General features: G+C 45.0%; 1 protein-coding gene across 2 annotated transcripts in view; it reads right to left on the minus strand.

The window, feature by feature from the left end:
* ZNF827 (zinc finger protein 827) overlaps positions 1-18,384 on the minus strand; it is a 157,044-nt gene that overhangs the window by 59,008 nt on the left and 79,652 nt on the right. For both annotated transcript variants that reach the window (XM_090288648.1, XM_090288647.1), the window contains exons 6-7: positions 10,274-10,513; positions 7,906-7,963 (exon numbers count right to left, since the gene is read on the minus strand). In XM_090288648.1, the coding sequence (XP_090144774.1) occupies positions 7,906-7,963; positions 10,274-10,513 (298 nt within the window). The remainder of the gene's footprint in view (positions 1-7,905; positions 7,964-10,273; positions 10,514-18,384) is intronic.

The raw sequence follows: 18,384 nt of genomic DNA on the forward strand, positions 1-18,384 counted from the left end.
TAAATGGGACACAACAGAGAAGACCTCTTATGACCCCAGTGGGCCAGGCCTGGAAGCCTGGTCATTGATCAAGTTGGGCTGTAGTGAATAAACCTGAATTAGTGGGTCTACAGTGGCAAGCTTTGGTCTGGGCACTTATCTACACAGAGTTTGGTGCTGGGTTTCTAAATGGTGCTGTGGGCTGATGGAGAACCAAGGTCACTCCATCATTCCACTATCCCGATAGGCACCAGGTTTTCTTTTTTCTTTTTTGAGGTGACAAGGAAGCTGTGTTTCTTTCTCCTCCTAATCTGTTGATGTGGCTGTGCATTTGGCTGGTGCCAATCAATAGAACCTTCTCAGCAGTTACAAAACAAATCAAAGATGTTGCTAATTTTGTAAGGCGTGCAATGGTATTGTAGAAAATATCCTTACTTTTTAGAGATATATATCAAAGAATCTGGGGTGAATGTTAGGATGTCTGGGGTGTGATTTAAAACATGGGGTGGGGGAAGAATTGGTGAAGTAAGCATGACAACTGTCTAGTCTGGGTGGTGGGATATGGTGATTTTTTTTACATTATTCCCTCTTCTTTGCTTTGAAATTTCACATCATTTAAAAAATCAATAGCAGCAACCAAAAAGTTCAATCCAGACAAACCACCAAATATTACATTAAAAGAAAATATACAAATGCTTCCCCCTGAACAAAATGCCTGATAATACTAGGACTTGATAAATTAAAAGGTTTTTAAACTGTAAGATATATTTTTAACCTCCCAAATGGTAAAAAAAAAATTTTTTTAATGATAAAGCACAGAGATTCTTGAAGTATTCTCTCTCTCATTAGCTTATGTAGAATTGTAGATTCAACCTTTCTGAAAGTCAATTGGACAATTCATAGCAAAAGCCTAAAAACTGTGAATTCTTTTTTGAGTCAATTTATTCCAGTACCGTTTATATTAGCAACAACTTAGGATAACAAAACCAAACAAAACCCTTCATATCCAATAACAGGAGGCTGATTAAATATATCATGGTACATGCAAATACTGGATACTGTGCCAACATGAGAAGAATAATATCGAGCTATGTTTAGTGACATGGAAAGAAATTCTTAATATACTGCTAGGTAAAAAGAGAAGATTACAAAACTGTGTATATAGTACTATCTGATTTTTACAGGAAAATAGACATATATAAATAGAATATATGTATAAATACACCACCAATTTAGCAGGACTGATGATCAATAATTATTTTTTCTTTTTTATGTCCTCCTGGAAATAAAAGTTATTTTTAAAACTTAAAAAATTTGCCAAACATCTGAAAATAATATAATATTGAATGTCAATTGCCATTGAAAAAAATTTTTTTAAATTAAGCTTTATGGTTTAGGATCCTTTATTTCTATTTTAAATGAGACTCTTAGCCTTTTAAAAAATAACTCAAGGGATGACATAATTGGAGGCAGTTATAAAGGAAAACTGCATCTGAATTATGATCCCACCAGGACCAGCCAATTTCAGTTGCAGAAGGCCAAAAGCTATCGCAGGAAGAGGCTGTTTCAAATATCAGAACAATAGAGCATCTTAGGGAGAAAAAAAAAATTGGTGATTTTTAATTTTTCTTTTCTGAAAAGTACAAATGCTTTCTATTTAAGGTTGTCTTAGAGGCAGGCCAACCCGGACAACCTAACACCAAGTTTTCAAGGAACAATTCCCGTTGCTGCGGCCGGGGCATTCATCGCTGTGGAGCCGGGAAACCTCCCAGGACAAGGAGTACAATGCCAGGCCTTGTGAAGGGCCGCTGCAGCCCGGAGGCCAGACCCCGAGAGCCCGAGCCAAGGCAGGCCACGGAAGTGAACCTGCACGTCCGGATCCGTGAAATGTCAGCCTGTGGAGGGACCTGGATCTCCCGCAGGAATCTGACTTTCTGCATAAACAAGGACAGTGGGCTCTCTGCTGGGGTGAGCAGAGAACTGATGAACTCAGTTTTCTCCGCTGTGAGCTGTAGGGAATGCCAGTGAAATGGGGGTGCCCCCGGCCCCTGACGTCATCCGTGAGGGCTTTTCACCCCTCAACAGAGGTCCACCCTTGGATATTTGATATCTTTCTATTAACAACCGTGGAGACACTCTTGAGAGCAAATCCCAGGTAAAGAGAACAGGAGTGAAGCCCGTATCAAGCCACATAGACCTTTTGGTCATGACACCTCTGCATCACCTGTCAAAGGTGACCAGGAGAGAATATAGGTTCTGGCTGTCTACTTACAGAGACCTACAGGTTTATACTTTATTCCTGACTGTTCTGAGTTAGACAACAAGATGGGATCCCATTGTGAACCAGGAGAAACGAAGGTGTCAGCGCCCAGGGAAAATGAAGAAAAGAAAGACACAGCTCTCTGCCAAGCCTGAAAAGGAGATTCAAACCTGCCTCTTCACAGTACACAACACTGACCAGTTCTGGCAGCACCCTGTTTCAGCTCTAACAACTCGACACAGATGACACAGATGGGAGAAAAAATGGGAGCTGGGGATACCTACAGGACAATGGAGCGTAGGAAGAGATAAAAGTCCTGAGACAGGTTGGGTGGAATAAGAAAAAAGAACCTTCAAGTGGCAGCAATGCACAAACTAGCTTCAGGCTATTTCCATTTAAAAAAAATGATCCATTGTTTTCCAAGATGAGGTTTAATTTCTTTGAAAAATGAAGACTCCAAGATAAATTGAAAAGCATGACTGGCCAATGAAAAGACTCTCAAGTCAACGTTTGCATCAGGGTGGCTGCAGACGGTGCAGGCTGTGTGCTGCACAAAGGTACCCCATTTACGGGGACACGCTTAACATCACAGACCTCAAAGAGTGACATATTTATTATGGCACTATTTCCAGTAGGTGGCAGTGTCTTGAGAAGGGGCACTTTTTAGACATTGGCAATGGCGCACCAACATTCTTGAGTTGACTTCACTGAAAAAGCATTGAATGTCCTAACTAAAGGGATACCACAAAATTAGCAGTAATTTCCATTTTTTAGAAACAGAAATCTCAGCGCATTTAATCTCAAAGTCATAACATATAAAGGGTTAAGAGAATATATGGAGAGCCACTCAAAAACCACTGATTTCACTTGCTCTCTTTCTTATTTTCTGCATTGCTTCCATCTAATCCAGAGTTCTTTGTACAGGATCTTTTACTTTTTAAGGTAATAGAGCATTGTTTTCTTATGCCTTTCAAAAACCAGAAAGGGAAAATTGCACAAATTGAGGAAGCACATTATTATACTTTTACAAATTTGTGCAATTTCTGTTACTGAATCATAAATATTTAAGGACATGCATCCAAGCCGTCACATAGGAAAATTCTGTATTGAATGCTTCCAAGTACATGTGTCTTTCAATAAACACTGTGAGTGCCATTATCCAAATCATAGAAAAATAGCCCGCATTTCAAATTTTGAAAATTGGGCAAATTAAATGTTGGTCGGCACAGCATGATATAAATCTACCTTTCTCTGGTTTTCCCACTTCTGCTTTTTGTCCAGTGGTGGAGACAAGGACGATTCAGGTAAACACTTCCTTGCTTTTGGAATAGCAAGCCAGGTGTGAGAAGTTTTTCTTACAGGCCTGCAATCTTATATCCCCATGGACACTGAATTATTAATGGGGAAAAGAGAACAAATAATCAAGAGAGGGTTCTTGGCAGCCATTGTTTGAAGTTCATGGTGTTACACAACATTGAGCATGTCCAATTCACCTGCCAGGAGCTATCTGATTCTTACTCTAGGGTTCCATTTTCCTATTTCGATCTTATCTAGCATCTGGCTGGGTGATGGTCCATGTCCGAAGATGGAGATCTTCCTTTAAACTTTGGGATGTGGTTATGATATCATTCCCCATATATTTTCATCTACAAACGATCATATTAGTGGGTTATCTGTTCCCTGTAGAACCTAGGCTTGTGCAGGGGAAGGAAAGAGGAACATCAGGATTTTATTAGTCTGTTAAGTGTTTAGTCCTTCTGTTCTCATGGGTCTGGCTGGGCTGTCTCCTCATCTCATTTGTCAGCTAGAATGGCATTAAGAACACTCTGTCCATGCACTATCTCAAAGGAGACACACAGGCTTCTTTATGCTTGGACTGAGTTTTCTAGACTCTAAGGTTAAAGAGGCAAAGGAATGGCTGCTTTTAGCATTTACAGCGAAGTCCCACCTAAAGGGCTGATTCGGTGGAGCTGCCCAAGGAGGGCACAGACAAGGGTGGAAGCGGGGAGGTCAAGGCCTCGGTGAGCAGGACCACATGAGCCAATCATCCCAGGTGCTAAGCAGATTGACTTTTCTGCCTGGCTACACACTGCACTTCAGTGATTGTTTTTCTCCTTTACTTTTGGGAAGATGATCCCATTTTAAACCTCTGCGTCTAAGTTTTTAGAATAAAAAAAAAAAGGCATGCTCAAACCAGTTCTTAAAATGTCTGGAATTTGCTTCAAAATAATCTAGGGAGAGAGAGGCAGTAGAAAAGAGGGGATAGATGAAATAATATGGGTCATGAATTGATAACTAACTGTTCAAATGGAATCATGGGTACATTCTGTACTTTTGAAATTTTCCATTGTAAGAGTTAAAAAAAAATGAGGCAGGGAACCAATGATCCAGAAACTTGCCAGTTATTAGTTTCAACCTTTAGCTTCACCTAAGCCTCTTTTTAAACATTGCTAACAAGGAATGCTGTCTAACACCATTTTCTCTCTCCGTATCTCCCCACCACACAACAGAAGTATTAACAAACGGCGGGATTGCCAATGGACAGCTGTGACCAGGGAGGGAGAGTTCACTGCACACAGATCCACTGGCTCCATGTTCTCTCGGTGCCCAGGCGGGGAAAATGGCACCCCCGTGTCTCATCTGGTGAGCCCATATTGAAATGCCAGGCTACAGAGTGTTTCACCCTCAGTTGCTACACTTTTCCTTAGCTCTTGTGGTTGAAATGAGAGTCGAGGCCAATAATGATGAACAGCTGTGGGGGAAGCTGTGGGTTTATAAAGGACAGAGAGAGGGTCAGCTCTTTCTTCAGTATTGCGTGCCTTGTCTCTCCCTGCGTCCCCTTGGATGTCAGACCCCAGGAGCAGCAGATCTCACCGAAGGGAGGAGCTCACTGGCATTTGGAAGAGCCCATCTGAATAGTTCCCTGAGGCCGGCACCCCAGGGCTCTCCTGTCCTTCCCCAAGAAACGTCACAGTGAGATTATGCTCTACCGTAAATGTACCTAGCAACTCGCAAACGTGATTTGGAACTGGATTCCAATCATAAGCCATTGTTCTGGACAGTCAGCTGCTTCTAGGAAATCAAACATGAGAAGTCTGATAACTTAGCAAACATCCCACTGAGGACTTACAAATCTGGAGGGAAGGAAATTGGAGAGATGATGTAAGTCTTTTTGAAAAGTATCCCAAATCATACTTCTGAACATGACCCAGAAGCTGACCACGTGCATACAAAATAAGCCAGGACTCAGAAAAGAGGAGAGAGGGAGCTGGCATTTTTCTCCCATCCCTGCTATCAGTTAACTCGGGTCAAAGAGGATTTCTGGGCACAAAGCAGCTTGATTCTATTTCACCTGAAGTAATGAGGTGAGAAGGTAAAAAAGAGATCTATTCCAGGAGAGGCTAATTGAGCAAGTTGCCTGCTCAAAGGAAAAATAAAAACACACTGAGGATTTTGTAGAAGAACAATAAACCAAGAATTCTGTAATACTGATTTCTGAACACAGTATCACAGGGCAAGGTGGGGGGCAGGGGCTTATGAGAAGCACCTCTTCCTGTGCTTTGGGCAAAGGATCTGACTTCTTTCTACTTACTCCCAGCAAGAGGAGAATTGAAGGACTGATTCATTTTTGCCAATTGGCTGAAAAAACTTATCTTCTATCCTGTAATTAAGCTCCAGCTCTAGTCAAAGCAATTTAGGCCACGAGGTACATGTCACTTATTTGGGGCTAGTTCAAAGCTCCTCTGACCTCTTCCCAGAAAACACCTAAAAAGCATAAAATAACTCTGTCTTGCTGCGTACCTTTCTGTTCTATAAATATTATGATGAAATCTTAAAGAGTCAGCAGAGAACAGGCAAGGAGATGCTGCTGGGGTCCTGCCCAGCCCCCCAAGCACCCTCTCCCGAGTTGCTGGGAGAGTTGGCTGCTCACGGTGGCTGTTGGCGGCCGCTCACCTGGGGGGTTACACAGCCCACGGAAGTTAGTGAATACTAAGGGGGTGCAAAGAGCTGCCCCCTTGCCTGGAGGCAGGACTCACTTGGCTGCAGTTCGTGTCCCAGAGTTCACTGTAGGACAGAGCTGAAGCTCCTACACAGCTAAAACCATGGGCTCGCTCAGTAACTTCACCTCCCTTCTCCTGCCCCGTCACTTCCCCGCAGGCCCCTATGAGGACGGACACTGCTCAGTGAAGCCCCTGCACAGGAATCCCTGCCTCGGGCTCCGCTGCTAAGGAACCTGGCCTGCGACACTTCGAGAAGCCTGTGGAAGCCAATGAAAACTAACATTTACTATTCTTAGTCTGCCACCTTTCAATGACGACCAATCCGGCCAATTTCATGTGTGTAGCCCTCAGGCACACGCCCATACACTAAACAGCCGCCAGATTACAGGTAGAGCGTAGACCAGAATCTATCGTGACCCACATGTCTCCTGAGCATCCCACTTAACAGACGAAACAGACTTTCTGCCCGCCACCCCCATTTCCCAACGCAACGCACAGACCAAATCGCAAGACTCATTCCCCATCTGTGTGCTGACCCATGGAGAGAGGGCTACCACCATCTTCTGGTCTAGTAGAGGCAGGTCCCTTTCCCTGACACTATATCAACTCTGGGTGAGGCAAGCTGGCTCCGTTTTAATTACCGTTTGATATATGACAGTCTTCCATTCCAGTTCACAGAATTAAAAAGAAAACACGACTCGAGTAAGGTTTAACTGAGCACCCTCCATATGCCTGATGATGCTCTGAGGCCAATTCAGACCACATCAAAGAGAAAAATATTGTTTGTCTTTGGTTGCAAGAATTAAAAGCACAGAGCTAACCAACACTGCCATCAGAGTGCAGCTACGTTTGCTCAGAAAAGCAAAGTTCCTTGACTTAAAGCCTTCTAAGGGGGAAGGTCCCTTGGATGGAGCACCTTATCTGTAGCGGCGGGTCTGCGCGTGCCGGCGTTCACCTCTGACAACTCAGCGTCAGATGACTGGCTGCACTGGCTGGTCCCAGTCCTTTCCTTTGGCAGACGGATGGGTAGCCCCCCCTGGCCGACCTCCTCAAAATGCCTTTGGCCAACGGAAAGCTTCCTTAGTGGCAGTTGTGAGTGATATAGGCTTTCTTGCAATTTTTTTTTAAAGGATTGTCTTTCTTCTGTCTTTTGTGCTTTGCCCTCCTACTAATGCTGTGAGATAAAACGCTGGGATTTCCTCGGCGACGAATCAGCAGCCCAGAGCCGCAGAGCTACTTAGGAGCAGCTGCAGCCGGCACTCCGGTCTCCTCCTGAGTGAGGCTGTCCTGAGATCCAGACCCAGCTCCCAGGCACAGCGGGGCCACCCCTCAAACCCTCAAGTCCCGAAACTTCTGCAAAGAGGATAATAACTACTTCACAGAATTATTGTCAGGAATAGAGACCAAGAACATATGAAAACTCCCCAGCAAAGGGACACCTCTTAGATGTTTAATAAATATGAAAGGTCCTCCCCCCACCTTGGTGCCCTCGCTTTCTGTACTGTTTCCTACCAACTGAAGTTCTCGTACAAAATACTGGTCAAGGGCGAGGCTCCTTTGAACCCAATGGGAGAAAACTGTTTGGGGAACCATGTTCGACATGTGCAGTGGGCCCGATGGCCCACCCCAGGGGTGTTCTGAGGGGACCCCACATAAAGCGCCTACCTGGTGGTTGTCCGGATGGTGTTTTCTTTTGTGTGATTGTGCTCTTTGCTCACTTTTTCTGTATGGAGAGAGAAAGAAACACACCTCTTAGGTCATTCACCCTCAACTTGCGTCTTTAAGGCTTCAGTAGAAACTGACTCAACATTTCTTTCTCTCGGACAGTTTTCTTCTTGTTTCCTTTTTTTCAAACAGCCAAACCCCTCCCTGTCTAATTGGTAAAGACCATCATCAGAAGCATGTAGATAGCATCCACACAAATATCTGATTAAAAGCCAATGAAAGGGAAACAGTTACTACCAAAGTTCAAGCATGCTGTCTGGTTTTAATCAGGCCTGAGTAAGTGCACGCATGCACACACTCATGCCCAAAGATAGTGATTTCTACGAGATCTTTCCTCCGCCTTCCTCTGATTCAGCATGAAAAATGCTGTTGTTGCAACGGCTCCACTTCTGACTTTGATGACAATCCTTAAGCCTTCTGTATTGTCAGGCCCCTCTGCGAGAGGGGCTATAAAAGCAGCCATAGGACCTCTAGGTGCTGCCGTCATCGAGACCTTATTCTGATAAATGTCACACGGTTCGAAAACACCATGAGACAAGAAGGGGTAAACCCTCCTTTTCTCTGCCTCGAGTTCCGTACCTACCAGCTGTCAGAAATTATTTCATTAGCTTTCAAGAACACAAAAGTGGCACTCTGGCCTCCCCAACGCAGTTCAAATGCGAGGCCCTGGCCCTGACCGCCCGGCCCTCAAAGGCTTCTTTTACGTGTCCAGAGAAAACCCGGCCAACTCCACAAGGGTTTCAGGTTTCAACGGCAGGGCGAGTAAAAAAAACTTCTAATCTTACAAATTTTGGAAAAATTTCAACAAAGATTTACAACATCTGTCCCATACTCTGTAACACAAGAGTCTGAAGCTGTGGCATGCCAGTTTGCATGGACAATTCCTTTCTGTCCGCTCACCAGTGACAATGAGGGTGAACTTAGATTCCCAGGCAGTATTCTTTTAGAAAGCAGGAAATCGGGGCTAAATGACCTGCCTGAGGTCACCCAGGCAGTTGTGACAGTGCCAGGGGGGTACCTCTCAGACACAAAGTTTCTAGCTGATCGCAGACTGTGATAACATCCTCTTAGACACGGAGACTCTCTGGATACAGCCCCACCGGCCTGACTGTTGCCAATTTTAACTGCGAAATCATCTTCAAAGTTATATGGTTTTTAGATAAGTTTTCGGCATGTTAAAAATAAAAAAGCATTTTGCAAGTTTTGGAGCTTTTTTGGAGCTTGCAAAGATCTATGCGTCCTATTAAGAGTTTACGGAATTAACTATTTCCACGACAGCAGAGCTCTGCACAGACAGTCCTCGTGTGAGAACCCAGAAGCCTCCATTTCAGCACCAACTACAGTTTCACAGGTATGGGGTGTGTCACTGGCCAAGGACAAGGTGGACTCTCATGATGGCACATGGATTTTAGCTTCTTTTTTATTTCCTGTTATTATTCTTAGTGGAGAAAACAAGTGAATACTTAAACAATGAGGCACCTAATGGGTGCTTGAAATTAGTTACCCCTAACAAAAGTTTATCCAACCTTAGTAAAAACGTTACTGATGCATGCAATACTTGACTACAGACAAGGGAGGGTATATCTATCTCTATGTAAATCTAAATCTTATACGTGTATGATCCAGCTCCATCACGTTCAGACAATCTGTTAAGACAAAAGGTATGCAGTCTGAAAGAGTTAACAAAGGGAAACACTTAAGTACTAGAACCCTCAACTATTGTGTCAAGACACTTAGCTGATGTTTTACTGCACTTCTGAATTCCAAGGATTCAAAGTAGACACAGTAGGTTTACAAAAAATATTCTACTAGGCTAGAGCCAGAAAGAATCCTCATTCTTCATCTTTTGCATTTCCCTTTCCTTGATTTTTTTTTTTTTTGCGAGATACAGTAAAATCTCATTAATTCAGACCACACTAATTTGGAATTCATGGTAATTCAGTCAATGTTGGAGTAAATTGAAGTTTATCTTTTGCACATTAGAAAAAAAAAAGAAGGCTGTTAATCAGATCAACTGCCTAAACAAAATTAGAGGTGAGATGTGTAGCCTCGCCCACAGGGATCATTTGCACAGAATTGAATAGAGTTCTAATTTCAAACGATTCTTAACTATTTATTAAAGAAAGTTTGGCAGGAGTTCAACTTGGCAACATTTTATCAGCGGAGTTTGAGTTGCAGCAGGCATGTTCAAGTAACAAAATTGATTTCTGTCTACAAAAATCCTGTCATGTGGGTGTTTTCACTTCGTTTGAGTGGCTTTTCACCCGAGGATGGCCCTTTATTGGCATTTGCCTATAGGCGCACCTACCTGACAGCTGGAACAGAAGCTCGGAGGCCATCTTCACAGAGATGTCCTGGCTGAAGAGGTTTCTCTCTGGGGGCACCCTGCCGTCTGGCATCTTCTGCAAGGGTTCGGTTTTCTCTCGCCCGATTAAAGTGCTATAGCCAACATTCCGGCTGGGTGATATCGAGACGTGCGAGTCCTGGATGTCAACCTCCATGGGCTCCTCCTTAATCTTCACCATCTGGGTTTCCTTGTAGCTTTCCGCTGCAAGCCAGGTGCGGGAAGACAGACAAAAAGAGCAGAGCGTCTTAATTCGGAACCGAACCCAGCGTCTAATCACAGAGAGAGCTATGAGGACGGGGTCAATGAGCAGTTGGGAGGAGAGCGACATGACCCACGGGAACATGGTTGGGAAAACGGCTCGTCTGACCCATTTGGTTTCCTGGAAGAGTAGGGAATGGAGGCCTGGAAAGCTAAGTGACTTGCCCAAGGCCACAGGAATGGCAGCAGAACCAGGTCTAGGTCTGCAGATCCGGAACCCAGGGTTCTCGCCCAGAGGCTCCCGGCCACTCCCACGCACGCCTCCCTCTCTGCCATGCTGCTTCCAGAACTTTCCGAGAAGATGGTATACACCTGTCTTCATTTTATAACTTAATTTCGCTGAATCAAATGAGAGCTAGCATATTAAAATAACAATTTGCTCCCTCTATGTTTAAAGCTCCGATCGTTTTTTTTTTTGTTTTGTTTTGTTTTTTTCTTCTGGGGCATCTAAATTAATAAAGGATAAATAGAGTTGATTCAACTAAAACATTCACGCCTTATTGGGAGCTAGTAATCCTCAAGACCACCTAGGGAGTTAATGGCAGCCCAAGGATTAACACTTAGAAAAACAGCAATCTTACAGGTTATAATAACCATTCAATTTACTGACTGTTCTCGCTGTAGGTGTGACTGTTAGATGTTTGGTCTCTAGTCTGAAACATACATTCACTTTGGAGGCTGAAGTATCTTTATGTCCACGTGTCCCTTAGAGCTAATGGCAGAATGTCTTTGAAACAAGGTGATGCAATTAGCCCAGCGACTGATTTTGGTCACTTTAAAATAAGTCTACGCTTACAAATCAATATGCATTTATTAGTAGCTACTCAGCAGTCCAGAAAAAAGAAGACAAAAAGGACTCAGACAGACAGACAGACAGATAGAGTACTAAACAGCATGGTGAACCCCTCTACCCCCAGAGAGATATCTATGTCCTAACACCAGGAATCTATAAATATAACCTTATTTTTTTGGGGGAAAAAAAAGGTATTTGCAGATGTGATTAAGTTAAGAATCTCAAGATGAGAGCATCCTGGATTATCGAGTAGGCCCTAAATCCAATGACAAGTGTCCCCGTAATAAACAGAAGAGGACAAGCCACAGACACAGTGGAAAAGGCCATGTGAAGACAGACTAAATGTTTGTGTCCCACACAAATTCATATGTTGAAACCTAGTCCCAGCATGATGGTATTTAAAGGGGGGGCCTTTGGGAGGTATTTAGGTCATAATGGGGAAGCCCTCGTGAACGGGATAAAGAAGATCCCAGAGAGCTCCCTTGCCACTCCCGCCACAAGGACAGAGTAAAGAGATGCCTTTCTATGAACCAGGAAGAGGCTTCTCACCAGACACCAAATATTAGGACTTTAAAAAAATAATAATTTATTTGTTTGTTTATTTATTTACTTGTAGAGAGATGGAAAAGGAGAGAGAGTGAGGAACATCACTGTGTGGTTCCCTCTCACTCGCGCCCCCAATTGGGGACCTGATGTGCAACCTAGTCACGTGCCCTGACTGGGAATCGAACCAGCGACCCTTGGCTTGCAGGCCGACGCTCAATCCACTGAGCCACAGCAGCCAGGGCTAGGACTTTTTGATCTTGGACTACTCAGCCTCCAAAACGACAAGAAATGAATTTCTGTTGTTTACAAGTTACCAGGTCTGCGGCGTTCTAGGACACAGACTGAAGTTGTACAGCTGCAGCTAACCAGGGGAGGGAAGGAAAGGTTCTCCCCCGGAGCTTCTCTGGCCTCTAGGCCGTCAAGGAATAGTTTGTTGTTTTAAGCTACCAAGTCTGTGATGATTGGTGATGGTAAAACAGTAAAAACAAATAAAGCCATGGGATGCAAAAGGGGAAATCTCATTGCTGTAAAGCTGCGTGGTCAGAGAAATCGGTGCGCTCCTTGCTAAGTATGAGACAGGTGAAAGTCAAGTACATGTATAGTTTACTGATTTGAAACAAGGAAGATAAAGGAGCAATTTTTAAATTAAATGATTAAAATTACCATGGTGCTATCAATAAGCTCTTATGTAAGAAGTGTGTTAATTGTTCTTTTTTTCCTCTTGACATATTACACATGCTTCTCAGAGAAAATGACTTTTTTGTCAGCAACAAAACTGCAGGCAACCGTTACACTTAATTTTGATCCCCTCCCCCTCCCTCTAACCCTGCCAAGCTGTTTTTTTTTTTCTGTCTGTGGAGCCAAGTTCACTGATTCGATCATGCTTTTAATAAAGAAAGAAAGAAAAAAAAAAAAAAAAGGCAAAGCTTTGCAATTGACATGTTTAGCCTCTGTGCCTTTACTTCCCGTCCATCAATTTCTTCCTTGAGTACTGACCACACCCCCTGCGCTCCGAGGGATTTGGTGCCCTGACAGCTGGACCACCCATCGGTGCAGTCACAGCACATGGCCCCCTCTCTGTGTCCCTTCCAAGTACTTTTATTCGCACAATAAACAGTGGGGTCAGTGTCACAGGTACATAATGATGTCTCTGAACCCTGCAAGTCATTCTCAAGCCTGAAGACAAACACAAAGGAATACCAGAAAGAGATTCTTTTAGTTAAAAAAAAAAAAAATCTCAACAACATACAGAGCGAAGTTAGAAAGAAGTTCCATTATTTATCCCTGCGCTGCCCCCCTCCCCTTTCCACAGCTTTCTTTACCCCTGGATTACAAACCACCTGGCTATTTGCACCACTGAATTTAACGAAATCCATTTTTAAAAGCTACTTGGGATAATTTCAAGGATGATTTCCATGAAGTGCTTTCTGCCCTTTCTTATGACAATCCTTGACCTTTCAAAAATGCTCAAAACACTGACCACTGATAAAATTCTTTAGCATTCTTAATCTATCTGATGGACTGCAGACTCCCTGGGAAGAGTCCTCAAACAGACATCGCAATGCGTAAGTCAGATATAACGCAATAAATACCTTCATAGTCTTTGTTCTTCAAGGCTTTATTGCCCCGTGCTTTCTGGCCTTCTTTTTTTAAGAAGCAGGGTTTCTCAGCCTCAGGGCTGGTGACATTTGGGGCCAGATATTTCTTTGTTGTGGAAGGCTGTGCAATACATTGTAGGACGTTTAACAACAACCCTGGTCTCTACCCACTAGATGCCATTGTCACTGTCCCCAAGTTGTGACAACTACCAATAACTCCAGATTTTGCCAATGTTGTCTGGGGAGCAAAGTCACCCTCACTGAAAACCACTGCTGTACAGTTTTTGCCACATTCTAGTTTTCAACCCCTTCTCCCCAAGTTTCATCAGCACCCACAGCTTCAAAGAAGAAACAGAAAGCTCCTCTAATGTTGTAGCTTATTATTTTTCTTTTTTATGGGATTTACTGGAGTGTATTGGTTAATGAAATTATATAGGTTTCAGGTGTACAAATCTATAACACATTATCTGTATAATGTACTGTGTGTTCACCACCCCAAGTCAAGTCTCCTTCCGTTACCATCTATCCCTCCTTTACCTTCTCCTACCTCCCCCACCCCCCCTTTCTCTAAAGTTGTAGCTTAGGATCCCCCCTCTCCCCCGTCCCGTGACCATCTCAGCCAGGCGTGCGGACAGGCTGGCCCAGGACACAGGAGGCAGGTTGAGTTGGAAACAGGGTGTCCGTTACAGATTTCCCCCCTGTTCTCTCCCTTGAGCCTGGGGTGTCACAACATAACAAAGGTTGAATGAATCCTGTCTGAGATTCAGCTGTGACTCCCACACCCAGGAACAGGTTTACATATCCCGGATTTTAGTCCATCCCATTATCTTTCCCTCCACGCCCATTATAAATCCTTTTCGAATCTCTTCCTAAAATAACAGGACAAATATTAATTTTACCCCGGATGGTTTATACTGTTACTGCAAGAAAGACACTGGCACAGGGGAAAAGATGAGAGGCCATGCTAACAGCAGGTCACGCCGGGGAGGTGGGTTGCTGGTGATGGTCGATTACAATGCTTATTTGTATTTTGTAGTTTTTCTATAAAACATACGGATGTTTTGTCACTTACCTAACTCCCTTAAATAATGAAAAGCAATTATATACGCCCATAAAAAGATGCTGTGTTCTATTTAGAAGCGGTTAGAGCACTGCATGCTGGCAGAATCCGAAGATCATCTGTGAATCAGATAAGCCATGCAATAATTCTCTCTTTTCTATCTTCAGAAACATGATGCACACGTGCTATCGAACTGCGTTATTTCATTCATCAGTCATTTGCTCATTCCGTCATCTTTTTAAAATGTCTACTATGTGCTAAGGACTAAGATACAGGGTGTGTGGGACACAGAGGTAAATAAAACACAGTTCTTGCCCTCAAGCAGGTTAAATCTAAACGAATGATCAGACAAGTACCAACAGCCCCCTAATGCAAGAAGTAAAATTAAAATCCAGCGTGGGAAGAGGAGTCAAGGAAGCCGGTGAACCCAAGCACAGAGGAGGAATTGTCCTTCTTGGCTGTTCAGGGGATATCACCTGTCTGATTTGGCTGGCGGGCCCATACTGAGAGGTAGAACTGGTACCTTGAATAAGCAGGACTCATAGGGTGTAAACATAAAAGCAACTCTATTTTTTTTTTGTAGTCCATTGTCTCTTTAAACCTGGCTGGTTGGAAGAGTCCCTCCCCGCTCCCCGGGGGAAAGCTCAGGCAGGCCCATACCTGATAATTCTTAGATGATACAAAGCCTTAAACCCCCTTTAAACAGCAAAACAGTCTCAGTTCAGAATCCAGAAGGCCCAGTCCCATGTGTTCATTCACAGCTCAGCCTCCCTTTGAAGATCAGCCCTGCCTGCTGTCTGGAAGAATCTACCGCTTACCCAGGACGGGGGCGGGGAAGGGTGCGTGGGTGACCTCTCCCTTCCCCTGCCTCCTTCCAGGCACCACCAGCTGCCCTTTCAGACCCCAGAGGAGGGCCAGAGAAGAAGGGGGAGGGAGGAGAAGTGAGCGCCTGAGCAAGGTCTTACTTCATTCTCCTCTTCTTAGAATGGCTGTACCTCTTTCAGGCCAGCAGGGGCTTCTGGAATTTGTGCATGGGCCTTTGAAGCCTTAACTCTGGTACCCCCCTGCAGTTCACCTGGTGCCCTCGGGTCCCTCATTTCCTCCACTGCCCCCAGGAACCCTCCTGCACTCCCATAGCCCGTTGTGTTGAGAGACCAGCAATTCTCTAGACAGCCCCACTGGACAACATTTAAATCAACATCCAAGATGCCAGCCCTCTGGTGGGAATTTGGTCTCTGCCAGGGACACAGGAAACTGTGTCTTTTATTTGCTCAGACAAAGAGGGCAGGTTCAGGCCCCATGCAGCACACTTGGCCAACAAAGCAACTGGCCATCCTGTTCCTCACCCTCTGGACTTCCCAGGCAGATGTCAGGCTCCCATCCACCAGGCTCCTCAACAGAGGCAAACACAAGACAGACTTGCCAGAGGGTGTCCCTGAAGCCACGCTCTCTAGATTTGGGGTAAGAACACAAAAAGTTGGGTTGGGCAGAAAATTTCAAAAAAAATTTTTTTCAGTTCTGTTTTGGTGAAGTATTTACAATCCCTGCAGGAAGTGGAGTTCCTGGTGGTTCACAGGCAGCAGGAAAAGACACAGCAGTGACACACAGAGCAGATGACATCTAAATGGGGGAGCCGGGGGAGGTCGGCGTGTGAACAGGGTGGAAGTGTCACCATCTACTCCTGGAGAGGAAGAGGAAGAAAAGAAGCCAGGAGAAGAGGTGGCCAGGGGGGTCCCCCGTGGTGCGTGCCATGGAAACCCAGAGAAGAGAGGCACCTTCCTCCTCCCAGCCCAGGGCCGTTCCATTCCCACCCCTCTGACAAGGGTTCCTTCCCTTAGCTCCCGTCCCACACAGGCCCCGGGCCCATGGTCTCTCTGCACCAGCTCACGGCGCTCTCCCATGTGCCTTCACGCCCCCCTGGTACTGAACTAGTCCAGTTGCCTGGACATGCCATGTGGTTGCTCTTCTCGTTCCCTTCTTAAATCCCCCAGTTCAGATTTCAAAACAATTTCGATGCCCCCCTGTGAGCCGTGCTCCTCCCTCTCCCTCGACGGGCACCCTCCCTGCTCTGTCTGACCTCTAGATTGGAGAGACCTCACAAATACTGTGGTCATGATTATTCTTAACGGGTTTGCTTCCCTTTGGACTGAACTCTCGGGGGAGAGCTGATGCTTACTTGTCTGTCGTCCCCAAGGTCTTGCACAGGGCCCAGCACATTCGATGTGTTTCACGTACGCAGTCACCTGAAGCACTGCACACAGTAAGCATCTTATGCTGTGCCCCCTGTCCTGACCTCTCAGTCTGCCATAGACACTCACACAGGCGATGAACTCAAAAACAGGATATAAAAGGATGAAACACTGGCAATGGCACTGAAATAAAGACTAGAATAAGCGACTGCTCTCTCTCTAGACCGCTCACTGTCACGGTCCTGAACTAGAAGTGTTTTAGAATAACAAGAAGCTTCAAAGAGCCTCTAGAAGCAATGCCAACTACGCCGTGTGGGAACAGTTCACTGTTGAGAGGGATATTCCTGTCAATCAGAAATATTAGACTCTTTCATCTCCAACTTGTCATCCTCAAAGACACAAAGGTCTTGTTGGGCATAAAAACACCATCCAGGTATGGAACTTGATTCCTGCAGCCACTGGGTTCATTCCTTAACAGTGTGAGCAACGCTGTGGGCGGAAAGGAAGCGGTGTGAACCAAAGGACAAGGAACACGACAGGGGGTGACATGGTAACATCCCATGGCAGGGCCTGTCATCCCGGTCATCTGATGAAGGTGAGTGACTGCCCTTCTCCCTTCATTTTCTTGTACTTGATTCTGCCTTTGCCAACATCAGAATGGAACGAAGAGCTGGGCTGAGTTTTGTGGTGGCCCGGGGAGATGCAAAGCCCAGCAGAGACAAGGACGCAGGCAGGAATGAAAATGTCGTTCCACAGAAGCCGCGCACAGTCTTCTCAGCATGGGAGCGGAGTGGCCTCGGGCCCGCAGCCTTCCCTCAGCCGATGCTAGGTCCCCAGTGAGATGGAGGCCATGGAGCTCAATTCTTGTGATGAGAATTAAGAACCTTATGCTTAGATACTGAGTGTCATCCTTCTTGTTTTTTCTCACCCCACCCCGTCTCTCTCACGCCATGAGTTTCCGCATAGAACAGGAACTCAAGCAAACTGAGACAAGTGGGATTCACTTTAAAAGACTGGGCTGTTACATGCATCTCCATGGGAAGCTGTATATAAAATTTGCTTCTTCTCTACAGTGTGGCCCTTGGTTCACTGGCACGATGCTCAGAGTCCCGAGGTCTTCAGGGGGAAAGGCTGCCCCGTCCTGCTCAGAGGCATGAAATCCAAAGCTGAGCCTTTCCTATGGTGCGGCCACACCCAAGACGGAGGAAACAGATCAGTTACCCACCTTCCCTACTAGAGACAGTAGTCATCTGTTCCTGGGGAAAGAGAGAGGAAACTCTCTCCAAGAAAGGAAACATATTTTTCTCTGGTTTTCCTCATCTGCAAAAACCTTCAAGAATAGCATTTTCCAGTCCCCTCTCCTTGGAACAGTGGAATAGGGGGTTAACTGTCAGGAATGGGTAAAACTCACTGTCTCCAGACTCGAGCATAACAGGCACAGTGGGCAGGGGTGGTGAACAGTGTGAGGTAGGGAACTGAACTTTTGTTTCCTCCCTCAATTAAAAAAATAAAAGAATAACATTTTTCAACAGAAGAGCCCAACAATGACCTCCAGCGCACACACAGACACACACATACACACACATTTCGCCCAGAACTACACAGAGTAACTGAGGAAACCATGAGAC

This window comes from Furipterus horrens, unplaced genomic scaffold, assembly GCF_987537825.1.
Source record: "Furipterus horrens unplaced genomic scaffold, mFurHor1.1.pri manual_scaffold_10, whole genome shotgun sequence".
Classification (NCBI taxonomy): Eukaryota; Metazoa; Chordata; class Mammalia; order Chiroptera; family Furipteridae; genus Furipterus; species Furipterus horrens.